This window comes from Amblyraja radiata, chromosome 26, assembly GCF_010909765.2.
Source record: "Amblyraja radiata isolate CabotCenter1 chromosome 26, sAmbRad1.1.pri, whole genome shotgun sequence".
In the NCBI taxonomy this organism is placed as follows: domain Eukaryota; kingdom Metazoa; phylum Chordata; class Chondrichthyes; order Rajiformes; family Rajidae; genus Amblyraja; species Amblyraja radiata.
In genome coordinates, this window is record NC_045981.1 from 8297053 (window position 1) to 8324279 (window position 27227).

The 27227-nt window shown below is 46.3% G+C and overlaps 1 protein-coding gene across 5 annotated transcripts in view; it reads left to right on the forward strand.

The window, feature by feature from the left end:
• prkca (protein kinase C alpha) overlaps positions 1-27227 on the forward strand; it is a 180802-nt gene that overhangs the window by 115211 nt on the left and 38364 nt on the right. For all 5 annotated transcript variants that reach the window (XM_033044134.1, XM_033044136.1, XM_033044135.1 and 2 more), the window contains exons 6-10: positions 6954-7110; positions 9935-10069; positions 12596-12686; positions 18351-18482; positions 19924-20097. In XM_033044134.1, coding sequence (XP_032900025.1) covers positions 6954-7110; positions 9935-10069; positions 12596-12686; positions 18351-18482; positions 19924-20097 — 689 coding nt within the window. The remainder of the gene's footprint in view (positions 1-6953; positions 7111-9934; positions 10070-12595; positions 12687-18350; positions 18483-19923; positions 20098-27227) is intronic.

Here is a 27227-nt window from a genome sequence, read left to right on the forward strand (position 1 = left end):
CGACTACAGGTGCTGCCTGTGCGGTGTTTGCACGTTCTCTGTCCTTTTGTGTAAACTAGCCTCTGCGTTTCCTTGTTTTTACACTTGAGTTAAAAATGTTCTCTGAGGCGTTGATGGACAACATCCTACTGGAACGGCAGCACGGAGGGAGTTTTCACACAGGATGGGTAAGGAGTGGTTGGGAGGGGCAGCATTCAAGGAATGTTGACAAATCAATAACAAGGGGTGAATGGTTCATGGTCTTTGCAAGAGAATGGAATGAAGAAATTAGAAGATTTTCCCCCTCCACAAAATTAGGTCAATAGACAATAGGTACAGGAATTGGCCATTCGGCCCTTCGAGCCAGCACCGCCATTCAATGTGATCATGGCTGATCATCCCCAATCTGTGCCCCGTTCCTGCCTTCTCCCCATATCCCCTGACTCCGCTATCTTTAAGAGCCCTATCTAGCTCTCTCTTGAAAGTATCCAGAGAATCGGCCTCCACCGCCTTCTGAGGCAGAGAATTCCACACTAACAACCCTCTGGGTGAAAAAGTGTTTCCTCGTCTCCGTTCTAAATGGGTTACCCCTTATTCTTAAACTGTGACCCCTGGTTCTGGCCTCCCCCAACACCGGGAACATCAGGTAAATGTTTTGATTGAGGAACAACACAAAGTGATGCCGTAAATGAGTTGGTCAGGCAGCATCCCTGGAGAACGTGGATAGGTGATGTTTCAGGCCAGGTCCCTTCTTCAGACTGATTGCATATTTCTTCTTTATTTTTGATTGATTGATTTATAGATGCAGCATTGAAATTAGCCCTTCGGCCCATTGTGTCCACGCCGGCCATCAATCGCCCATTCACACTAGTTCTACCTTTTCCTACTTTTTCATCCACTCACTACACGTTAGGAGAAATTTACAGAGATCCATTTAAGTAAAGGGCCTGTCCCACTTGGCAAATTTTTTTGGCGATTGCCAACATCTTTGACTGACGTATCAGGTCACCGAAAAAGTAGCGGAGGTGACGCGGCGTGATGACATATTGACGCTCGATGTTTCCTCAAGTGTCGCAACATTTTTTTGTCACCGCTGGATTTTGAAATGTTCAAAATCTTTCGGCGGACCTGATACGTCAGTCAATGACGCCGGCAGTCGCTGAAAAAATCACAAAGTGGGACAGGCCCTTAACAAACTCACACTTAGGATATTTAGGATGTGGTAGGAAACCAGAGCACGCACGAAATCCACAAGGTCACAAGGGGAACTTGCATACTCCACACAGACAGCACCCGAGGTCAGGATAGAACCTGGGTCGCTGGAGCTGTGAGGCAGCACCTCTACCCGCTGCAACACCGTGTGCCCCCACCCCACCCCTAACCCCCTTCACTGTAAGGGGAGCTGATGAGCCAGAGGTGAGATAATCAGTTCAAAGGAAATTGGAAACGTTCCCATAAAAAACAAATATCAGTAAGATGGAGGGGCCTGAGTTATAATGAGAGGCTGGATGGTCTGGGACTTTAGTCAGAGGAGCACAGGAATGACCTTTATAAAGTTGAACAGCCAGTGTCTTTTCCCCAGGGTTGGGAAGTCTAAAACTAGAGGGCTTAAGTTTCAAGTGAGATGGCAAAGATTTCAAGTGGCTCAGAGGGGCTGGTAAATATTTAGTTATCTGACCTAATATCAAAGTTTGATCAAACGATCCACTGGAGAAAGAGGTGGAAGCTGATACAATAACAGCATTTAGATAACACTTGGACAGGCTCATGTTCAGGAAAGATGTCGAGGGTGGACACAAAATGACGAGGAAACACTTTTTCTCACAGAGAGTGGCGAGTCTGTGGAATTCTCTGCCTCAGAGGGCGGTGGAGGCAGGTTCTCTGGATGCTTTCAAGAGAGCTAGATAGGGCTCTTAAAAATAGCGGAATCAGGGGATATGGGGAGAAGGCAGGAACGGGGTACTGATTGGGGTTGATCAGCCATGATCACATTGAATGGCGGTGCTGGCTCGAAGGGCCGAATGGCCTACTCCTGCACCTATTGTCTGTAAAATGCTGGAGTAACTCAGCGGGTGAGGCAGCATCTCTACGGGTGGGAAGGAATTGGCGATGCTTTGGGTCGAGACCCTTCTTCAGACTGATGTCAGGGGAGGGGGCGGGACTTTCGTATTACACTTCCTTATCTCTGTATCTCCCTCTCCCCTGACTCAGTCCGAAGAAGGGCCTCGACCCGAAACATCGCCATTTCCTTCTCTCCATAGATGCTGCCTCACCCGCTGAGTTATTCCAGCATCTTGTGTCTATCTTCGATTTTACCCGTACCATGTAGAGGGTTTAAGAATCAGTCTACATTCTTAAACCAGATGTAGAAGGATATGGGCTTTGGATTAGCTTTGGACAGGCAACTTGATTGGCACAGGTGACTTGGGCCGAAGGGCCGGTGTCTACGTTGCATTGGCTCTGACTCTAAATGAGGAATTGGCTTCAAATAACCTCCACCTAAGTTGTTTAAGAAAGAACTGCAGATGCTGGAAAAATCGAAGGTAGACAAGGTAACTGGAGAAACTCAGTGGGTGAGGCAGCATCTATGGCGAGAAGGAATAGGTGACGTTTCGGGTCGAGACTCTTCTTCAGACTGATGCTGTGGGGGGGGGGGGCCAGGAAAAAGAAAGGAAGATGTGGAGACAGTAGGCTGTGGGAGAGCTGGGAAGGGGAGGAGGAGTAGGGAGAAAGCAAGGACTACCTGAAATTGTAGAAGTCAATGTTCATATCACTGGGGTGTAAACTACCCAAGCGAAATATGAGGTGCTGCTCCTTCAATTTGCGGTGGGACTCACTCTGGCCATGGAGGAGGCCCAGGACAGAAAGGGCAACAAAAAAAAATCACCTACGTTGTGGTTTCCTCTGTTAGTCCACATCTGTGGTAATATTTCTGTGTGCATTTGTAAGCCCATTTATGTGTGGAACGGATGAGGTTTGTGTGCAGACAGCAAATCTCTCTCTCCCCATCCTTTATGTCATTTTCTTTCAATTCTCGGCTGGGAAGGGGTCACAAACTGCAGGGGCTGCTTTCTATTGAGAAAAGATGTAGAGTGGAGAGACACAGGGAACTGCAGATGCTAGAATCTTGTGTAGAATGCAAAGTACAGGAGTAACTCAGCAGGTCAAGCAGAGAGTGTTTAATTATACCTACTGACGAGGGAACAATGAAATTCTTACTTGTAGGAGCATAACAGGCTTATCAGCACGATACACAGAGCTCATATATAAGAAGCAAAAGTTCAATAAATTAATAATGACGATACTAGTGCAAAGAAAAAAGTCTGTAGTACAACTAGAGACAGTCCATAGAAGTTCATTGTTGTATGTAGTGTTCAAGAGCCTAAAGGGCTTGTCCCACTTATGCTATTTTTAGGCGACTGTCATAGTCGTAGCAGGTCGCCGAAAAACCAGGACTGGACCCCCCTTTGACATCAAATTTGAAATAGAATCTTTTTTTAAAACTTTAACAACAACAAAAAACCGAAGTCATAACATAGACAACCTACCTGGCGACAACTACGACTGCACCTACATCAGGAGAAGTCAAGCTACGCTCATTGGCGTCAAACCCAATGTCGCCGACCGTCTCCGAAAATCTTTCGACATGTTGAAAATCCAGCGGCGACCAGAAAGACGCTACGACTCTTTGGGCGACTGAGGAGACAACTCACGACCATACAGGCAACACCCCGGCGACCATGTGGCAACAGCCTAGTCGCCTAAAAAATTGCCTAAAAAACAGGCCCATAATGATTGTCGGGATGAAGTTGTTCTTGAACCTAATGGCCACACATTTCAGACTCCTGTACCACCTTCCCGATGGTGGGAGTGGCCAGAGTGGTCTGAGTCTTTACTAATCATTGTACAGCCTGAACTGAACGAACAAAATGGAGCATTCACTCAGCCAACTAGTGCAAAGAGAGGTGGAATTAACTCAGTAATTTCTTTTTGACTGAAATGATCAACTGATAGATATGTTGTTCTTAGGTACACAAAATCGCTGGGGAAACTCAGCGGGTGCAGCAGCATCTATGGAGCGAAGGAAATGGCGACGTTTCGGGCCGAAACCCAACGATATGTTGTTCTTGTTTTGTATCGACCTCAGATGGTGCCAGTCTGACTGTGGGGTTGCAACTTTTGTGTTTTCTACGATGTTTGCCTTTGTGTCAGTGTGAGGATTGAATTGTTGCGCTGCTGAAAGACATGAAGCTGTGATGTACGCGAGGAGCTGCAATGGCACGACCCAGCTTTCAAATGTCAACCAGACTTTATTTGCTCTCTGGTAGCTGTGCAGCTGAGACGAGAGCAGCCCCTCAGCTCCCCCACATGGACATAATCCGTATTGCGATTGAGCAGCCTACAGGTGCCTCAGAGAGCACGACCCTAGTTACCAGCGCTACTAATCTCCTGACTCAACCTGGGTTGTATCACCACGGGCCTGCTTAGTGTCGATTCAGTCTGATGTGTCCTGCCCCTTGCTATTTCTTTGTTTCATCCAAGCTAAACTATTTCCTCCTCTCACTACCCTGTGTCGGGTCATTTTGTAATCACATCTCTGTCATTGTTTTGGATGATTGTTAAGTGAGAGTGGTAAGATGTAATAGGAACCTGAAGGGCAACTTTTTCACTCTGAGGCAGCTAGATACATGGAACAAGCTCCCAGAGGAGGTAGTTGAGGCAGGTACTATAGCAGCTTTTGAAAGACACTTGGACAGGAACATGGATCGGGAATGTTTGGAAAGATATGGGCCAAATGCAGGCAAATGGGAATAGCATCCTGGTCGACATGGATGAGTTGGGCTGAAGGGCCAGTTTGCCTGCTGCCCATCTCTATGACTAATTCCAATTTATCTCTATGCCATTTATTTGCTTATCGTTTAACAAACTGTGTGTGCATTCAGATAAAGAGCCTTCAGTTTCCTTTACAACTCCAGTTGGAGGTGCTTGTTGCTTCCTGCGTTGTGAGGTGATCGTTTCCCTTTTTGCTGCCCTATAACTTGGCTTTCTGTAATTCAATTTATAATCTTATTCATCCTTTGCCAATTTACTATTGGCTCGAGTAGTTGTCCAAAGATTATCGGCTTTGTGGTTTCGTTTTTAATTTGGCTCCAAATTATTCGTTTTTATTTTATTTCAAACAAACCTTATTCAGACTTTAAAAAATACAAAACGAAAATACAAAATCTCATTGAAAGATATAAGATTGTTAAGGGTTTGGACACGCTAGAGGCAGGAGACATGTTCCCGATGTTGGGGGAGTCCAGAACCAGGGGCCACAGTTTAAGAATAAGGAGTAAGCCATTTAGAACGGAGATAAGGAAGCACTTTTTCTCACAGAGAGTGGTGAGTCTGTGGAATTTTCTACCTGAGGGCAGTGGAGGCAGGTTCTCTGGATGCTTTCAAGAGAGAGCTAGATAGGGCACTTAAAAATAGCGGAGTCGGGGGATATGGGGAGAAGGCAGGAACGGGGTACTGATTGGGTATGATCAGCCATGACCACGTTGAATGTCGGTGCTGGCTCGAAGGGCCAAATGGCCTACTCCTGCACCTATTGTCTATTGAAATCTGTGCAAAAACACTTCATCCATTTTCAGTGTCAAACACAATAGTGTTCACACCTACCTTTACACAAAATACCCTTGCCACTCATGGGGTGATATCTCTTCACTTGTTTAAATGGGGTCTCCACCGGAATCTGCCCCTCAATGTCCAGCAACGAAGGACTCTAGACTGTGGTCCTTCCTCACAAAGTCCTGGTGTTGGCTGCACCAAGTGTGTCCCTCAGCACATCTGCAACATTCCTTGACAGCCATCTCCTCTGTTCCCTACGAAACATGGGTCAAACCACAACTGAAGTCGTGTCCGTTTCTGCACACCACACTCAGGGAAGGTTTCGGTTTATTAATGTCATCTGCATGCGATCCAAACAGGTTAGATATACTATACATAAATATAATCAAGCCAAACTGCAGTGCAATAGGTAGAGCAAAGGAGAAGATACAGAGTGCAGAATATAATCTCAGCGTTGTCGCGCATCAGTTCCAGAGACAAAGTCCAATGTCCGCAATGGGGTAGAGGTGAATCAGACAGTACCCTAGCTTATGGAAGGACAGTTCAGAAGCCTGATAACAGAGGGGAAGAAGCTGTTCCTGAGTCTGGTGGTGCGCGCTTTCAAACTTCTGTACCTTCTGCTGGATGGGTGCGGAGAGAAGAAGTAATGACCAGGATGAGACAAGTCTTTGTATTATTTCCTTAGTTATTGTACAACTAAGATACTGGCATGAAGAGTAATAAGTTGTGGGCATAGATTGGATTTGAAAGAATTGTTCTCCGAGGAACTGAGAAGATGAGAGCAGATCTTATGGCGTTACGATAGTTCACAAAGTGTCTGGCTAGTTGGGCACTGTCCACTGCAGGAAGGGCCATGGCCATCAGACACAGAATGAAAAAAGATACAAAGTGCTGGAGTAACTCAGTGGGGCAGGCAGCATCTCTGGAGACCATGGAAGTGTTCTCACTCATCCATGTCCTCCAGAGATGCTGCCTGACTCACTGAGTTATGGGCCTGTCCCACTTACGCGATTACGCGACATCGCGGGGTGACGCCTGTATGGTCGTGAGTAGTCGCCCAAAGAGTCGTACCTTTTTCTGGTCGCCGCTGGATTTTCAACATGTTGAAAATTTTCGGCGGCCTGCTGTGACTATGACGGGTGCCGGCAGTCGCCGAAAAAAATCGGGTAAGTGGGACAGACCCTTTACTCCAGCACTTTGTGAATTTTATTTGCAAGCGAGCATCTGCAGTTCCTTGTTTCTACAGACACAAAAATGAATCCAGTTGGCGAAAAATCCAAGTGTTTTCGAGGATTGTGTTGAATCGGCTTTCCCCACTCGCTCAACTTTTTAAACCCGACTTTTGTTTTCCTGTTTTACAGTGAGAGACGCGAAAAATCTAATCCCCATGGATCCCAATGGGCTGTCCGATCCCTACGTTAAACTCAAGCTCATCCCTGATCCCAAAAGTGAGAGCAAGCAGAAGACGAAAACCATCCGATCGACCCTCAACCCCACGTGGAACGAGTCATTCACTTTGTGAGTGCCCTGTTGGTCCAACTTTGTAAACTGTTCGGGAAGGGATTTACTTTTCGCTAAGAGTGCACTTGCTAAAGGTAGAAATGTGCCCACAGTCAAACGTGCAGAATGTGACTGCGCATGTAGCTTAAGAAAGAACTGCAGATGCTGGAAAACTCGAAGGTAGACAAAAATGCTGGAGAAACTCAGCAGGTGAGGCAGCATCTATGGAGCGAAGGGTCAAGGGTCGAGGGTCTCGACACGAAACGTCACCCATTCCTTCGCTCCATAGATGCTGCCTCACCTGCTGAGTTTCTCCAGCATTTTTGTCTACCTGCACATTTAGCTTAGTTTATTGTCGCGTGTGTGGAGGTACAGTGCGACGCTTTTTGTTGCATGCTATCCAGTCAGCGGAGAGACAATCCATGATTACTATCATGCTGCCCACAGTGTACAGATATAGAATAAAGGGAATAACGTTTAGTGCAAGATAAAGTCCAATAGTCCGAGGATCTCCAATGAGGTAGATAGTAGCCCACTACAACATTTGCTGTCTATAGCAGTGTGGGGAACCATCCACAGAAAAACTGTAGCATTGTAAGACACTTCCTCAAGGCTATTTGGGGTTGGACGTTATAGTGGAAGTGCCGTGCTTGAAGATAGTATTTTGGACATTTAGTAAAGTGAATGTATTTCTACGCTGATTCGTTTTGAAGTATTGGTACATTGGGCAGCACAGTGTTGCAGCGGGGTAGAGCTGCTGCCTCACAGTCCCGAGTTCGATCCTGACCTCGTGTGCTGTCTGTGTGGAGTTTGCTCGTTTCTCCCTGTAATTGCTTGGGTGTCCAGGTGCTCCACCTTCCTCCCAACTCCCGAAGATGTGCGAACTCCACACAGACAGCATCTGAGGTCAGGATCGAACCCAGGTCTCTGGTGCTGTGAGGCAGCAGCTCTATGAATAGTTGGTTTTTAGTTATTCTCGCAAGCCACAGCTGGACTGATTTTTTTCTGTTGTGCTTTGGGGCCTTAAATAGGCATGTACTTGTTGTAAACAATTCATCAATGTTGGATATTGCTCACTTACCACAAAGCCTTTTAATGTGGTCTGTCAGTCGACCATAGGAAGCTCATGCATCATATCTTTGCAGTGGCTTTCTTTAGATTTAAGACACTGATTTCAAATTGAAGTAAATCTCTTCCAATTTTTACAAAATATTCCTATGCATGATTACTCATCCCTAGAAGCCATTAACTAATGCTTATTATTAACTTCATTGTTGTAAAACATTAAATCGAACACAGCCTCTTCTCTTGTTGCTTTTAAACAGCAGGCTTGCACACACGTCACCAAGTTGTTTTCCCCACTGTTCTTGCTAATTCCAGTCCATCTCATCCACTTCCATGGATCTCATTATCTGTACCTCTAATTTCCTGGTTTATCATGCGGTCTATATTACTATGAGTTTTTTTACAAGCCTGCAACGCTCCCAACAATGTTTGCTGCTCCCTGCTACTCACTAACTCTTCCCAGCGGATTCCGTTGCCTGATTTTATGAGCCGAGATTCATTTCCACTTCAGCGTTCATTTCTTCCCTCATTATTTATCCAAGCACTAATCTTTTTCATTTGTCTCTAATGTCTAATAATTAATTATCATAGAAGATAAAATAGAGCTCCTTTATTAAACTTGCCCAGAGAGGGCTCCGTACACTCCAGGCCCCTCCACTCACATTGCCAGCAGCACTCACAATGCGTCAACATAGAACAGTATAGCACGGCAACGGACCCTTCGTTTTGTATGTGCTGCCCATTCCTAAGACAATCCCGGAGAAATTCCTCCTCATTTCTAATCCAAAGGGGCATTGTACAGAGACCAAGTAACCTGCAAACCCGCACGCCTATGCCATGCAGGTGGAAACCTGACCACCCGGAGGAAACCCACACGGTCACCAGGAGAACTTGCAAACTCCACACAGACAGCACCCGAGGTCAGGATCGAACAGTGGGACAGAACTGCCAGCTTAATGCTGGTGACTTGATCAAGAGTCAGTGTGTTTAATTGCCATATACACTGATATTAAAAGAATGAAATTCTTACTTGCAGCATATTAACGGGCCCGTACATACAGTTAAATAGAATAATCAAAAATGTTCAATAAATTAACGACCGTGATAATGGTGCAAATGAAAACTTCTTTGATGGTGGAGAGCTCTGGAGGTGAAACTTGCAAATGCTTCAAAAAAAATAAGACACACAGTTCTGGAGTAACTCAGTGGGTCAGGCAGCATCTGTGGAGAACATGGATAGGTGACGTTTCACAGAGTGCTGGAGTAACTCAGCAGGTCAGGCAGCATCTGTGGAGAACGTGGATAGGTGACGTTTTGCGCCGGGACCCTTCTTCAGACTGATTGATTCTTCAGTTAATCCATATCCTCCAGAGATGCTGCCTGACCCGCTCAATTACTCCAGTACTTGGTGTCTTTTTGTGCAAACCAGCATCTGCAGTTACTTGTTTCTACACTGAACCACCATCATCCCGACGAGTGGACTTGAACATCGGGCCGTCGGCAGAGGCAGTGCTGAGGGCTCAAGGCCCTGACCACCACGGGTGAACAAAGGAGGAAGTTGGCTGAACTTTATTGCCTTCCATCACAGTGAGGAATGTGGATTCCACTGTGGTGGATGTTTATGTTAAAATTACTGTGTATTGCATTATTTTACTTGTATGCTGCATGGTAACTCAAATATCACTGTACCTTAATTGGTGTATGTGACAATATATGTGAACTTGAACTTCCATAGCTGTGCAACAATGTTGATCTCAGTCTCCCTTGTGCTCCCCAGTAAACTGAAGAACAGCGACAAGGACCGGCGGCTCTCGGTTGAGATCTGGGATTGGGATCGTACCACCAGGAACGACTTCATGGGTTCCTTGTCCTTCGGGGTGTCGGAGCTGCTGAAGGCCGGCGTGTTTGGCTGGTACGTGGGTCCCTGGGGCCAGTGGAACAAAACCCTCGCGACTGGCACCAGAGTCTGGAGTGTTTAATTGTCATGTGTACCCACAATGGAATTCCTACTTACAACAGCATAACAGACCTGGAAACTCAACACTCATGGATAATATATCATAAACAAAAAAATCAGTAAATTAATAATCACCATACTAGTGCAAATAAGCCCAAAGTCCTTAATGCAACTAAAGGCAGTCCATAGTTGAGGGTAGTGTTCAATGATGTGTTCAAGAGCATGATCGTTGTTGGGAGGAAGCTGTTCTTGAACTTGGTGGTCAGGGTTTTCAGGCTCCTGTACCTTCATCCTGATGCCGGAGTGAAATGAGAGCGTGGCCAGGGTGGTGTGGGTCTCTGACGTGGCCAGGGTGGTGTGGGTCTCTGTCGATGCCGACTGCCTTTTTGTGGCAGCGACTCCTGTAGATCACTTCGGTGGTGGGGAGGTCAGTACTTGTGATGGTACTGTTCTCCGATGGACTCCAGATAAAGGGTTCTCTAGTGTACCCTTTGCTCGAGACAATTGAAGGGTGTTCAAAAGGCAACAAAGTCCAGTCCTCTCCCTCCTGTTTACCCATGGTCGGGCCTATTGAGGCCTCCGCAGTCGCCGCGATGGCGGCCCGATGTTACAGGCCCGCTCGCCGGATGATGGAGCTCCGGCGTCGGGAGAACACTCCGCGGCTTGTAGTGTCTAGAGCTGTTTGCACAGTTGGAGGGGACATTTAGAACAAGAGCACATAATTAGAGCCCCACCTTAGTTCAACCCGAAAAGCTGCCAGCCCATTCCCTCCACAGATGCTGCCTGACATGCTGGGTTCCTCCAGCGCTTTATGCTTGGCCCCTTTTAGGCGACAGAGTTGGAATCTGGAAAACTCACTCAAAGCAAAATCTGTTGAGGCCAGAGATTAATTCAGGTTAATTCACAAAAGAACTGAAAAGACACGATTATACATGTGAGGAGAGTGAATGGAGTTAACATGCATTATCGTCAGGATTAGTCGTGAACTAGTTAAGTCGTAGTTCAAGCAAAGGGGTTGAATGACATAATTCCTATTTCTGTGGTCCCAAATTTGAACAATCTAGAGTTGTATTTATACATTAGTACATTAATCTTTTAATATATTTAGTAACGGGGAATCTCACGATTTTGCCACCTAAATGCCCCAGATTCTGCCACCCCTGTTATTGCCCCCTGTATCCCACCAGCTCCTGCCCAGCCTTGCCGACCACCACCATCCTGACCAGCCACGGCTGTAGTTTGTGTTCCATATAAAGTTAATTAATAAGTTAATAAAATGAAGTCTCTGGGCTGAGGTCAGACCGACCTGGCATAGGCCTTTGTACACAAACTCTCAGATTTATTAACATAGGACACGCTAGGGTCTGCAGCAAGCTGGATCTGACTCCATATGCTGGGTTGGGTGGAGACAGCCGTTTAGCTTAGTTTAGAGATTAAGCTTGGAAACAGGCCCTTCAGCCCACTGTGTCCGTGCTGACAAACGATCCACATATACTAGCGCTATCCTACACACTAGGGACAATTTCCATTTTTTACCAAAAGCCAAATAACCTACAAACCTGCACATCTTTGGAGTGTGGGAGGAAACCGGAGCTTCCAGTGAAAACCCACACGGTCATAGGGAGAAGGGACAAAGTCTGTACAGACAACTCCCAAAGTCAGGATTGAACCTGGGTGCCTGGTGTTGTAAGGCAGCAACTCTACCGCTGTGGCACCATGCCGCCCCAATGGAAAACATTTTGGTACTAGGTCAGGTTGTATTTACATTTGGTTTTTGGCACCACCAGTGGTTTGGCCAGTATTTTGTAGGGAGCTAAGGAGATGGCTCTCGACGTCCGTCAGGGAATATTGCTGACCGACAATTATAATCCTAAATATTTTCTGCGCAATCGCTGATTTGAAGAAGTAAGATTTAAGTAGCTTCTTAAAGTGGGAGGGACAGGGCAAGGCCCAGAGATTTTGGAGAGATCCTAAAACCGTGTTAATGTAACAGCAAGGCTTGTTATAACGACCGCTGACTGTCAGGACCCCAGTCTCCTCTCAGAGTTATACAACACGGAAACAGGCCCTTCGGCCCACCTTACCCATGCCAACCAAGATGCCCCATTTACCCTAGTCCCACCAGGCTGTGTTTGGCCCATATCCCTCTGAACATTTTCTATCCATGTACCTGTCCAAAAGTCTTTTAAATGTTATCACAATACCTGCCTCAACTACCTCCTTTGGCAGCTCGTTCCATATACCCACCACTCTCTGAGTGAAAAAGTATTAAAGTGATTAAATCTTTCCCCTCTCAACTTAAACCCATGTATGTCCTCTGGTTTGGCAGACGTTGAAGCAGATCCGTCTCACGGTTTAACCAGCAGCAGTAATCCTACCCTCTACGTGACATCGCGGTTCTCCGAGTGTATTTGGCACTTTGTCTTTAGCTCAAGATTTTGCGGCTGCTCGTGTCTCCAACTCTCTGTGTCGCTTCTACAGGTTCAAGATGCTGAGCCAAGAGGAAGGGGAGTACTACAACGTCCCCATAATGGAGGATGACGGCGATTCCGAACTTCATCAGAAATTTGAGGTGAGGGATTCCTGAGAGTGGGTTCCTGTCCCTCGGCTTTCAGTGACGGGTCTCACAACAACCTGCTTTCGTGTTTCAACATGACCTTTCACAGCCAAGAGTCAAGGCAGGAGGTTTTATTGTCATATGTATCACCTACAGAACGATGGTGACACATATTTGCTGCAACTTAACAGCCTATTGACACAAGAAAACACAAATCAGTATATAATAATTAGTAATACAATAATTTAATACGGTAACCATAATAGTGCAAAACTAAAGTCTGCAGCGCAATCAAAAGCTCAGTCATAGAAGGTCCCAGTTGCTGAGGAAGTGCTCAAGAACCCGATGGTTTCAAAGGAGTTGTTTAATAAATTAATAACTGTGGGGAAATGACTAGTCCTTAGTGCAAAGACTGTCCATAGAATTTGGGAGTTGAGGTTAGTGTTGTGTAGTGTTCAAGAGCCTGTGTGGTTGTTGGGAAGAAGCTATTTTTGAACCTGGTGGTCATGGTTTTCAGGCTCCTGTACCTTCTTCCTGATGGTGGGATTGAAATGAGAGTGTGGCCTGGATGGTGAGGGTCTTTGATGATGCTGGCTGCCTTACTGAGGCAGTGCCCCCTGTAGATCTCTCTGATGGTGGGGAGGTCGGTACCTGTGATGGACCTTCGGGCAGTGTTGACACTTCCTCAACAGACATCGAATTACTTCTGACATACAATTCGCCCTTGTTATGTGGACAATCATGGCCGTAAATCGCACCCTATAAGGTCTTAACAAACCACACAAACTGTTTCTCAGTTGAGGAATTGAGGTTGACAAGGCCATCAGCAATTCTGCCTTTGCTGTACTGATACCAGTTTTCTTGACTGAACCAGCAAATAGGTTTGGTTTACTATCTGCCCTGAAGACCAGATATGGGGATATGGGGGGGGAAAGCAGGAACGGGGTACTGATTTTGGATGATCAGCCATGATCATATTGAATGGCGGTGCTGGCTCAAAGGGCCGAATGGCCTACTCCTGCACCTATTATAAAGGTTTCTAAAGCGTGCCGTACGGGGTTACACCCAGCTTGCTTTGGGAACAGCTCTGCCCAAGACCCCAAGAAATTGCAGAGTTGTGGATGTGGCCTAGTCCATCACACAGACCAGACTCCCCTCCATCCATCCATCTACACCACGCCGACCACGGTGAAACAGCCAACATAATCAAAAAAAATAGTTACTGGAGTTACTCAGCGGGTCAGGCAGCATCTCTGGAGAGCATGGATAGGTGACATTCCTGGTCAGGGACCTGCAGGACCCTTGGTTCTGCTCCCCACTCCCCTTCCCTCCAGATGGAGCAAGGATAGTTCCCCTGGTCCTCACCTCCCCCTCCACCCTCCCCATCCAACACATTCAACCTTCTTCATCACCTGCACCATGGTCCCACCTCCAGTCACACCTTCCCATCCCCACCCCTCAAAGACCGCTCACTTCACAACTCCTTGGTCCACTCATTCTTTCCCACCCAAACCACCCCCTCCACAGGTACTTTCCCTCGCAACCACAGAAGATGTAACAACTGTCCCTTTACCTCCTCCCTCACCCCCATCCCGGGCCCGCTGCAGTCTTTCTAGGCAAGACAGAGGTTCACGTGCACCTCCTCTAAAGATAAAGGCTCTTAAAGATAGCGGAGTCAGGGGATATGGGGAGAAGACAGGAACGTGGTACTGATTGTGGAGGATCAGCCATGATCACATTGAATGGCGGTGCTGGCTCGAAGGGCCGAATGGCCTACTCCTGCACCTATTGTCTAGTGTCCCCCACTTCTTAAGCTTAGTTTGGCCAAGTAGTGGCATTAGCAAGTGACACATGGAACCGCAGGTATTAGAATCTTGCATGGATCACAAGTGCTGGAGTAGCTCAGCGGGTCAGGCTGCGGGCCGAAACGTCCCCTATCCGTGATCTCCAGAGATGCTGCCTGACCCACTGAGTTACTCCAGCACTTGGTGCCTTTGCTTGTAAAACAACGTTACAGTCCCTTTTTTCTACAGTCCAACCAGTTCTGGGTTGTCCCACCAATTGCTTGATGCTTCCATGAATTCCCCCTGAGAATATCTCCCAATCTCAATGGACAACAGTGCCCAGAGCAAGTAGTAAAAGGTGTAGGAAGGAAATAAAAGGTGTCCGCAGGGCAGCAAGTAACCACCAGGTGGCAGCATGGGATCTTGAGCAGAACACAATGCTGGAGGAACTCAGCGGCTCAGGCAACACTTTTATGTGCAGGATCTCTACAGGCGGCATCTCTGGAGAGATGGAATGAGTGGTGTTTCGGGTCTAGACCCTTCTTCAGGCTGGTAGAGGAAGTGTGGGAAAGGGAACTCAGAGATATAGGCGATGATGTGGAGAGATATAGAACAATGAATGCAAAAAAGTAACAATGACATTAGTCTGGAAAAGGGTCTCGACCCGAAACATCAGCCATTCCTTCAGAGATGCTGCCTCCATCGCTGAGCTACTCCAGCAATTTGTGTCTACCTTTGATTTTAACCAGCATCTGCAGTTCTTTCTTACACATTGTGAGGTGTTTGTTGGGTGAAAACGAGAAGCTGGTGCGACTTGGGTGGGGGAGGGAGGTATAGAGAGAGAGGGAATGCTGGGGTTATTTGAGAAATCAATATACTACTGGGCTGAAAGCTGCCCAAGCGAAATATGAGATGCTGTTCCTCCAATCTTTCATATCAGTGAGATCACTTCTCCTCCTAATGCAGGAGAGCATTGCTTTGCCCTCATTGCTCTTCATTTTGGAAATCTACTGAATCTTTGTCACACTTTCTCTACCAAAGTATCTACTCTGGAGAGAAAGCAGTATTGCAAATGGGCTCTCAACACCATTCGATATATTTGCAACAAGACATTGTTACTCTTGTCTCCGGTCCGCGTACACGAGAGGCCAGCGCAGCTTCCTGTGTCTTGTTCTGTCTGTATGTTAGCGGAAAACATCCGTTAACATACTTAAGATAGACACAAAGTGTTGCAGTAAAACCCCTGTCCCACGGTACGAGTCAGCGGGACAGGCAGCATCTTTGGAGAGAAGGAAGGGGTGACGTTTCGAGTCGAATAAAGAAGGGTCTCGATCTGAAACGCCACCCATTCCTTCTCTCCAGCAATGCTGCCTGTCCCGCTGAGTTACTCCAGCACTTTGTGTCTATCTTAAGTATGTTAACGGGTCAGGTTGCAATTTCACTGTGTGCTGCACTGTAATTGTCAGATACACGTAAATCTCTTTGATCTGTGTTCTTATATTCACTATTTCAGTTAAGGATATGGTGTGTTCAATATGTTATTCGTGAAGTTGACAGATACACTGTTGCAGCCAATGTTGTCTCAGAAGTAATGAACAAAACGCTGGAGTAACTCAGCGGGTCAGGCAGCATCTCTGGAAGGATTGGACAGATGATGTTTCGGGTCGGGGCCCTTCAGACTGATCGGAGTTGGGGGAGCAAGCTGGAAAAGTGGTGGGGCAAAAGCCTGACGAGTCTTTTCCAGCTTTCTCTCCCCAACTAGTAGCAATCTGAAAGTGGGCCCCAACCTGAAACTTCGTCTGTCCATTTCCTCCACACGTGCTGTTGAACTGCTGAGTTACTCCAGCACTTTGTGTTGTGCTGACAAGCAAAATTGCAACTTGGCCAGTTTCCTGCAGCACTATGATAGCTTCCTTGGGCTCTTGCACTGAAAGGGTATAGGAGCCCGTGTCCAGTCAACAGTCACGTTCAAACCACAAGGAAGCAGAACATATAAAGGAAAAACCTGACGCTGATACTCCAGAGAGAAGCAAATAAAATCATGAGAGGCATAAATAAAGTAGTCAGAACCTCTATCCCAGGGTGGAAATATCAAAGACGAGACACTATCAAAGACAAAAGACTATCTAAATGGCGTCAAGTTGGGAAAAGGGGAAGGACAACGGGATCTGGGGGTCCTTGTACATCAGTCTATGAAAGTAAGCATGCAGGTACAGCAGGCAGTGAAGAAAGCGAATGGCATGTTGGCCTTCATAACAAGAGGAATCGAATATAGGAGCAAAGAGGTCCTTCTGCAGTTGTACAGAGCCCTAGTGAGACCACACCTGGAGTATTGTGTGCAGTTTTGGTCCCCTAATTTGAGGAGGGACATTCTTGCTATTGAGGGAGTGCAGCGTAGGTTTACAAGGTTAATTCCCGGGATGGCGGGACTGTCATATGCTGAGAGAATGGAGCAGCTGGGCTTGTACACTCTGGAGTTTAGAAGGATGAGAGGGTATCTCATTGAAACATATAAGTTTGTTAAGGGCTTGGACATGCTAGAGGCAGGAAACATGTTCCCGATATTGGGGGAGTCCAGAACCAGGGGCCACAGTTTAAGAATAAGGAGTAAGCCATTTAGAACGGAGACGAGGAAACACTTTTTCTCACAGAGAGTGGTGAGTCTGTGGAGTTCTCTTCCTCGGTGGAGCCCGGTTCTCTGGATGCTTTCAAGAGAGAGCTAGATAGCAGCAATGTTACAAAATGTTGAGATTTTAAAAATCAAGTCTGCAATTTATCCCATCAGATAAAGCATGTTAATTTGATAAAGTTTAATTTGACCTAATTCACTCTCCTATCTTCAGTATTTAAAAAGTTATGGCTATTTTCATACTCGGAAATTAGCATCTTGTTCCCTATTGCTTTTCCATTGACTTAACACAAAAGCTGTGATCGAGCTCATAACTTTCTTAAAAATTAATAGAACTGAATGAAATTTTCAGTTATTATAGATTGAAGCATTGTGAAACAAATATGAAACAATCTTACTTGGATGACCTGAAATTAAAGCATATAATTAGTTAGTTACCTAATTGTAGCTAATTACAAAATTCAATTACTAGATCTAAACATCTATCCATTTCTTAGGAAAAGATTAACATTTTTAAATAGCCTAAGTGTCCAAATAACATTCACACAAGAATTCACAATATAACATGATTTTTAAATCTCCTTAATGTTTAATTCCCGTAAATTAATGGCCATTTTAATTATCTTGCGAGTGAGATTTTGTGGAATGCGGTCAATTGGAACGTTGCGGTTGCAGTGAATTTAAACCCCATATCGGCAGGAAAAACACTGCCGGTTCGTATGGGGCCATAATCACATTTTTGCCAATGAAATTTTGATTAACGTCATTCTAAGAAGCAAGTTTATATGTAAAATAAACGACTTGCCTGATGTTTTGTCCCCTACGTGAGATCCGTCCCGTTGTCGGCGTTGACGGCGTTAGAAATAGCTTTTTATTTTACGCGGTTTTTTAAAAAACTTCCGAGAACATCAGTCGGAACGATTTTTCAGCATCAGGTAGTAGCCCGAGAAAATATATCTCGGACAGGCAGGAGAAAGCGGCATTTTAATCCCGCCCCCCCCCCCCCTCAAAGGCGTCAAAGTCGCGCACACGGCCAGTGACAGAACTGCAGCGCTGCTGAAGGTAAGTTTTGTAACATACTTATAGATAGGGCTCTTAAAAATAGCGGAGTCAGGGGATATGGGGAGAAGGGGTACTGGGTGTGGATGGTCAGCCATGATCACATTGAATGGCAGTGCTGGCCCGAAGGGCCGAATGGCCCACTCCTGCACCTATTGTCTATTGTTAAATGTTAAAGCTGCTTTCTTCCATTTATGTTCCCAATAGAAAGCCAAACTTGGTCCAGCTGGCAAGAAGGAGATTGAGAAGAAATCGAGTACGTCATTGAATAATTTGGATCATGTGAAGTTAACTGACTTCAACTTCTTGATGGTGTTGGGCAAAGGAAGTTTCGGCAAGGTTTGTAAGTGGCTGGGGGGCGGTTGGAACCATTTCAAAAGAGTCAAGGGCCTGTCCCACTTGACGATTTTTTTCGGCGACTGCCGGCATCATATCAGTGTCGCCAAAAGATTTAGAACATTTCAAAATCCAGCGGCGACAAAGAAAATGTTGCGACATTGAAAATGTTGCGAAAATGTTCCAGAACCAGAGGCCACAGTTTAAGAATAAGGAGTAAGCCATTTAGAACGGAGACGAGGAAACACTTTTTCTCACAGAGAGTGGTGAGTCTGTGGAGTTCTCTTCCTCGGTGGAGCCCGGTTCTCTGGATGCTTTCAAGAGAGAGCTAGATAGAGCTCTTAAAAATAACGGAGTCAGGGGATATGGGGAGAAGGCAGGAACGGGGTACTGATTGGGGATGATCAGCCGTGAACACATTGAACGGCGGTGCTGGCTCGAAGGGCCGAATGGCCTACTCCTGCACCTATTGTCTATTGACACTTGAAAAAACACCGCGTGTCATACGTCATCACTCTGCATCATATGATGCCGTCAGTCGCCGAAAAAATCGCCAAGTGGGACAGGCCCTTTGCAGATGCAGATTAGATGAGAGAATAAAGTGGAGAATTGTAGCCTGGGAAGAAAAAGCACCCAGCAAATCCCGGTGGAGATAGCTGTTCATATAATTTCTTAGGTAGACAAAAATGCTGGAGAAACTCAGCGGGTGAGGCAGCATCTAGGGAGCGAAGGAAATAGGCAACGTTTCGGGTCGAAACCCTTCTTTTGACCCGAAACGTTGCCTATTTCCTTCATTCCATAGATGCTGCCTCACCCGCTGAGCTTCTCCAGCATTTTTGTCTACCTTCGATTTTCCAGCATCTGCAGTTCCTTCCTAAACATATAATTTCTTACATTTGTTACACCATTACCACGGTAGAACGTTCCAACAATGGTGGGGAGGCTGGCCTGTGTGATGGACTGGGCTACATCTCTCCTGACACAGTGTATGTAAGAACGAACTGCGGATGCTGGTAAAATCAAAGGTAGACACAAAATGCTGGAGTACCTCAGCGGGTCAGGTAGCATCTCGGGAGAGAAGGAATAGGCGACGTTTGTGGTCGAGACCCTTTACACCCGTTCCTTCTCTCCAAAGATGCTGCCTGACCCGCTGAGTTACTCCAGCATTTTGTGTCTACCCTCTCTCCTGACACAGTCCTTCCAGGAGATTGCTTTTGCTCACGGTTCCCACAACCACAGTCTCCCGGGACTCCACAAGTACAAAGATGAAAGGTCACGTTATTATTTTTGAAATAGTCCATGAAAGAGAATTTGGTTTTAAGAACCTTTTAAAAAAAAAAAAAAATTTTAAGCAAATTTTTGGTTTGCAAATCTGTAACCTATTTCAGTGGCCATTGTATGATAATGATTGTTCCTTATGGCCTTCAATCATCATCTTCTGCAGGTCATACTGTCAGAGATGAAGGGAACAGATGAACTTTACGCCATCAAAATCTTGAAGAAAGATGTTGTCATTCAGGATGACGATGTTGAATGTACAATGATTGAAAAGAGAGTCCTGGCTCTGATGGAGAAGCCGGCCTTCCTCACTCAACTCCATTCTTGCTTTCAAACAATGGTGAGTCTGTACTAGAGATCTAAACATCACACGGAGGGGACACCAAGGCGTTGCCTAATCACTTTATGTACTTCATCAAAACTTGGAAGTTCCAACATGGAACTTGAGGAACTTGAATCCCAGAGGAGGTAGCTGTTCATATAATTTCTTACATTTAAGGTTAATTCCCGGGATGGCGGGACTGTCATATGCTGAGAGAATGGAGCGGCTGGGCTTGTACACTCTGGAGTTTAGAAGGATGAGGGGGGGATCTCATTGAAACATATAAGATTGTTAAGGGCTTGGACACACTAGAGGCAAGAAACATGTTCCCAATGTTGGGGGAGTCCAGAACCAGGGGCCACAGTTTAAGAATAAGGGGTAAGCCATTTAGAACCGAGATGAGGAAACACTTTTTCAACAAGAGAGTAGTGAGTCTGGAATTCTCTGCCTCAGAGGGTGGTGGAGGCCGGTTCTCTGGATTCTTTCAAGAGAGAGCTAGATAGGGCTCTTAAAAATAGCGGAGTCAGGGAATATGGGGAGAAGGCAGGAACGGGGTACTGATTGTGGATGATCTGCCATGATCACATTGAATGGCAGTGCTGGCTTGAAGAGCCGAATTGGCCTACTCCTGCACCTATTGTCTATTGCTTTTTGTTTAAATGATGCATTTCAACTTGTACGGTTGTATGTTGTTTCACAATGATTTGAGTATGTTTTTTACCTGCTGGAAGTATTATGAAATTATGAGAGGCATCAATAAGGTAGACAGTCAGAAGCTTTTTGCAAGGGTGGAAATATCAGACTGGGGGGGTAGCTTTAAGGTGCAACGGGCAAAGTTTAAAGGAGATGTGTAGGGAAATATTTTTTCTCAGAGTGAGACGGGAGCGTGGAATGCAGTGGTGGAGGAGGCAAATATGATGACATTTAAGAGGCTTTTAGATAGACACATGGATGTGCAGGGAATGGGGGGACATGGATCATGTGTAGGCAGAGCTGATTAGTTTGACGACATCATGTTCAGCACAGACATTGTGGGCCGAAGGGCCTGTTTCGGTGCTATACTGTTCTACCATGAGACTTGGATACCCTGACCTGGTAGAGCCACGTTCTTGTGCCGCACTGTTTGGTTTTCAGGTGTTAATCGCTTTGTGCACATTTCTCGACCCGAAACGTCACCCATTCCTTCATTCCAGCATTTTGTGTCTACCTTTGATTTTATCCAGCACCTGCAGTTCCTTCTCACACACACAGTGATAATAGATGTGGTGCGGTGCTCAGATATTTCTCCAATTGATTCCTAGTTCCTGCAGCTCCCACTCACTATTCCAGTGAGTCATTCACATGGTTTCTTCACACCTCAATAGAATCGATCTTGTGGTTAGAAATAATGTCAAAAGCAACAATTTAAAAGGGTAAGCTTTCACAGGAAAAGATTGTGTCGCTGTAGGATGTGTCAGAAAATAGGCTTCCAAGTAGTGCCATCGGCAGTGAGTGCAAGATATTTGTTGTTGGGTTTTACTGACAATCCATGAATCGGCATCTGTGATTTGACCCAAGATGCTGATATTTTTTAAATTCCTGACATGCTTCCTCTCACACCATTCTAGGGAGTGACTGAGGGTAGGGGAAATGAGCGGGAGGGAGAGGTGAGGGAGAGAGTGGAGGAGGAGAGGGGAGAGAAGAGGGAGGGGGAAGAGGAGGGGGAGGGAGTGTTGGGGGATGAGGGGAAATGAGCCGCACCTGCGCAGTTGGGGGCTATGGGTGAGTGGTGGAATATTGCGTTGGGGGAACGGGTGAGTGGTGGAATATTGCGTTAGGTGATCGGGGCCCAACGGGTCCCACTTGGTCTAGTAGTTATAACTAAAATGACCAACGGATCCTTTAGATTATTTCAGTCTCACATGCTAATCAGATGTTCCCTTAAATACGTCTCTGCTTTGCACCCCAACCATTGCACCCCAACCATTCCATATGTAAGTGTTTGTATCTTGATTTTTTGTTGACTGCTCCATATTAACCATGTTAACGTCGCTCTCCCAAGTATCCACCTCTGCACTGCACTTCCAAACCCTTTTGTAGTACAGGTGCACAACCTTTTATCCGAAGATCCAAATAACGAAAACCTCCGAATAGCGGCCATTTTTTCGGTCCTTGAAGAAAGGTCCTTGAAAACGTTCACCGAGGGCGGCCCGCAGAGGTGACAGCGGAACCTCCGGTCGGTCCTCGAAGGAAGGGGAACTAAATCCCCATTCATAAAAGAGAAGGTGAGGGTATATTGCGCGGGAGGGTTAATAATTGACAATATGCTGCTGCCTGCCCGCTGAGTTTAAAAGTTCCCACGGTAGACTCACGATACACAGTGCAGATTGTCGTTCCCTTCAGTTTCATCCCACCTACGCCCCTCTGCTTCCCGGCCATGTGTGTGACCCCTTCCCTCCCCTCTCCAGCTCCCCGCCCATTGCACCAGCGCGGGGGCTTTGCACTGTCTTCACGTCGGAGATTGCAGCAGGACCGTGCCAGTCACCGGAGACGTCAGGACCAATTGGACACCGACCACCAGGCCCACCGCAAGCACGGAGAACCCAGAGACCCACAGCCAACAGCAGCCCAGCCCAGCCCCACTCCAACTACAGAGGAACCTGGGTTGCGGATGACGGGGCGCAGCTCGGGGCGTCGTAGGGGCCAATCGGGGAGCGGGTTCCTGTTGGTCCTGACGTCTCCGGCCACCTGCCATCCTCCGGGAACTGTACCGCCCTTGCAGGAGAGTGGGGTTGTTTGCAGTTGCAGAGGGAGGGGGCAATTCACATAAACATCCATCACAGTGAGTCTCCTCCTCACTGTGATGGAAGGCAAAGACTTGTCTCTCCCCTGCTCTCCATTCCTCTCCCGAAGTCGAGGTCAAAGCCCCCAGCGGGCGCTAGCAAGTCCGCGGCAATTTACAGCCGCGCCGGGCGTTGTAAGGCCCCCCTCCAGGTCACTCTCAACCCCGTAATTCGGGCGGGAGAAGTCGCCGCTGCCGGTGCCCCGCAAAGCAGTCTCCCACCGTGGACCCGCGAGCTCCCGGTGTCACCATCCACCAGAGTCGGGTCGCAGCAGCTCGCCCCTGCAGCTCTCCACGCTCCGAAGCTGGCTAGCTCCACGGAGGTAGGTCCGTAGGTCCACAGCTCCCACCGACCCCCAGGCCCACTGCAAGCACAGAGTTCCCAGAGACCCACAGCCAGCAGCAACTCCAGCCCAGCCCCGCTCCAACTCCAGAGGAACACGTAGGGGCAGAAGCTGATGGTGTGCAAGGTACGTCTTGTTCTTGGGGTGGCGGATGAGGGGGCGCAGCTCGGGCTGTGGGCAAACTGCCACTTGTCGCCGTAGCGGCCCATCGGGGAGCGGATTCCTCTGGAGTTGGAGGGGGAGGGGGGTATTGTGCTGTTTGATCGCCCCCTGCTATCCCAGGGACAGGGAGACACAGCGGCTTTTTAGACTGGTGGGCAATCACTTCGAAAGTTCTGCCCACACAGTCAGTACACCTCTCCTACACTGCATTTCATACAAACATTTATTCTGCAAGAAAAAACGACATTGAAGACTCAAACTCGCGATCGAGTAACTGCCTGGATTGGAGGATATTACCATCATGAAAGGTCGGACAAACTTGGATATAACCTCTGGAAAGCCAAAGGTTGAGGGGAGACCTGATAGAAGTGTGCAGAATTATGAAATGCATTGATAAGGGAAACAGTCGGACCATTTTCTCCTAGGGTGGAAATAAAGTCTAGAGGGCACGGCTTTAGGGAGAGAGGGGCAACGTTTAAAGGAGATGTGCGGGGCAGGTTTTCTTTTACACAGAGGGTGGTGGGTGCCTGGAATGCACTGGCAGTGGTGGAGGCAGATACGATAGGAGCGTTTAAGAGGCTTTTAGATAGGAACAGACATGCAGGGAGTGGAGGCATATGGAGAAAAAAGGAACTGCAGATGCTGGTTTACAAAAAAGGGTACAAAGTGCTGGAGTAACTCAGCGGATCAGGCAGCATCTATGGAGAACATGGATAGGTGACGTGTCGGGTCAGGATCCTTCTTCAGACTATTCTTTGGAGGGATATGGATTGTGTGCAGGCAAAGGAGATTAGTTTAAGTTTGCATCATGTTCTGCACGGACATTGTGGGCCGAAGGGCCTCTTCCTGTGCTGGACCTATCATTTGAAAGGTCACTGTTAGGAGGACAAGTGGTGTTCCATTTCCCTGTACCGTGCATGGCAACATTTTACTCTGCAGACGCAGTGTATGAAGTACTTGTGGGTAGTTTACGTCCAAGCAGCGTATAGAAAAGCACGGGTAACTGCTGCCCGCTGGATCACGCATCATTGGAGATCTTGCCCTCCGTATCCCCTTTTATACCCGAAATGTCACTTATCCATCTTCTCGAGGGGCCATAGTCTTAGAATAAAGGGGAAGCCATTTAGGACTGAGGCGAGAAAAAAACGTTTCACCCAGAGAGTTGTGAATTTGTGGAATTCCCTGTCACAGAGGGCAGTGGAGGCCAAGCCACTGGATGGATTTCAGAGAGAGTTAGATAGTGCTCTAGGGGCAGGTGGAGTCAAGGGATATGGGGAGAAGGCAGGCACGGGTTATTGATTGAGGACGATCAGCCATGATCACAATGAATGGCGGTGCTGGCTCAAAGGGCCGAATGGCCTCCTCATTCACCTATTTCCTATGTTTCTCCAGAGATGCTGCCTGACTCGCTGAGTTATTCCAGCACTTTGTGTTTTATGCAGGAAATGTAATCAAATAATAATCCCTTCACTAGCTTTGAGGAAATTCTCGAGGAACTTGCTAAACAGGGAGTTTGAGTTTTAATAAGAGGAGAGAAAGTGGGTTAGTGGATATTTTTGAAGGAAGGGGCAAGTTGTTATCGTCGTGTGCAGCTGGGCGGGCCTGTGAGGAAGATGAAGTACCTGACGTAAACAAGATTTCATTTTGTTTTGAGATGCCCGTCGGGATATGTGCTCATTGACACTGAGACGAGCAATATGGAATAAATGGGCTTGTCAGGCTATTTCTGGCACGCATGAATCTCCCATCATTGCTTTCCAGACAGTATGATAAGCATTGAATATTACATTATCAAGGTGCTTTTAAAGCCAATCTGTGGCACTAGATGAAAAACTCTAAATCCCACCAGATGTATATTCTGATGGGATTTGCGTGTGTTGGGCTAATGGAACTAGAAAAGCAAACCTTCAGAACACTAAGCAAGGCAAGTGGTACAATGTAGAGAATTATTTGTGCACAGATTTAAATAACAAGCACACCGTGGATAAATGATAGTGCGTCTTGTTATTACCCACTGAAGATGGGATGTCAATTGTAGACTTTTCTACCTCTATCTAACAGCTATAGATAAGCAGCCCGGCAGCATATAAGCGTAGATGCTTTGTCAGACTACAGAAGTTTTTTCAATCTTTCTTTATATTGATTGCACTAGATTGCAAAATAATGAGAGAAATAGAGAAGTGTTCAAGAGCAAAACAACAATTTGCATTTTATACAGAGCTCTCTATAATGTTTGGGACAAAAACCCATCATTTATTTATTTGCCTCTGTACCCCACAATTTGAGATTTGTAATAGAAAAGAATCATATGTGGTTAAAGTGCACATTGTCAGATTTTATTAAAGGGTATTTTTACACATTCTGGTTGTTTTATCGTCCGACCATAGTTTCATGATGTCAATGATTTCAATCCCAATAGTCCTTGCATTCTCCACTTCAAAATCGAAATGGTGTCATTAGCATTTTAGTTGCATTTTAAATGAACCTTCAGCCCTTTCATAAGATAGGTTTCTTGCCGAGCTTTTATAAATGTTGTACTCACTGAATTCCCTTCAACGCAGCACAATATTTAACTCTTTCTAATTGGCTTTCAATATTTGTTATTTCACATATAGTTGTAGCTGACATGAGACTCTGTTTTAAGGGAAAGTAGTGAACCAAAGCCGAATCTTTCTGTAAAGAAGTGGATAATTGTCAGAATTATTATAATTTAATGAATAACAGTTTCAAAAAATGGCATGACCTTGTTAATTAATGTTGAAGTAGTTACTTAAACAGAATCTGAAGGGCCTGTCCCACTTAGGCGATTTTTTCGCCGAAAACCCGGTCATAGAGTGATACAGTGTGAAAACAGGCCCTTCGGTGCAACTTGCCCACACCCTCCAACATGTCCCTGCTCCACTACCTGCTTTTGGTCCATACCTCCAAACCTGTCCTATCCATGTATCAGTCTAACTGTTTCTTAAATGTTGGGATAGTCCCTGCCAAAAACTACCTCCTCTGGCAGCTTGTTCCATACACCCACCACTCTTTGTGTGGAAAAAGTTACCCCTTAAAAAGTTACCTCTTAAAAATACTTCATACAAAAAACATTGAAATTATACTTCTACAATGCATTAAAACATGATTTTAATACATCAAATTTCAAAAAGTCCCTACCCTGGGAGGGGGGACAACCCCCTCCCACACCCTCTCCCCACTCGGTTGCTCCATTCCCTCGCCGGGTACCCCCAAGGCCAGTGATCAGTGATCGCGCAGCCTCTCCACTTTCAAAAACGCTCCGCGGCCCCTGGTTCAGACGGGGAGCACTGCCAGATGTGAGCGGGGAACTGAGGCCAGTTGTCCGTGATGTCTGGATCCCAATGCTCAGCGTTTCGTGTTTCAGAGTTGGCTAATGTTATTGATTTGTAATTAGCCTGATTTGTAATTAGTTGACAAAACCTTAATTTATGAATCCAGAATATCCAGGGGGATGGGATAAGTGTAATATTAAAATGACATGCAAGGTGTCAGGCTGTCTGTCACAACATAGAGCCCCGATAACCTATTATTTCCTTCAGTTAAATATTGGGAAGGTAGCACTATTGTCATTTGCCACTCAACTATTATGATTGTTTACCTCACTGACTATTTCTAACCCCCCCCCCCCCCCACAATTCCTTTGACAGGTTGAATAGAAATGTCCCCAATCTCGTTGTTTTATTAATTGAACACGTAGATGAACATCCTCAAGGAGTGTAATCAGATGGAAACTGATTCAGATGCGATGTTTAAGAGCTTGTTCAAAGAAGGGGCATATTTTAAAGGAGTGACAGATATAC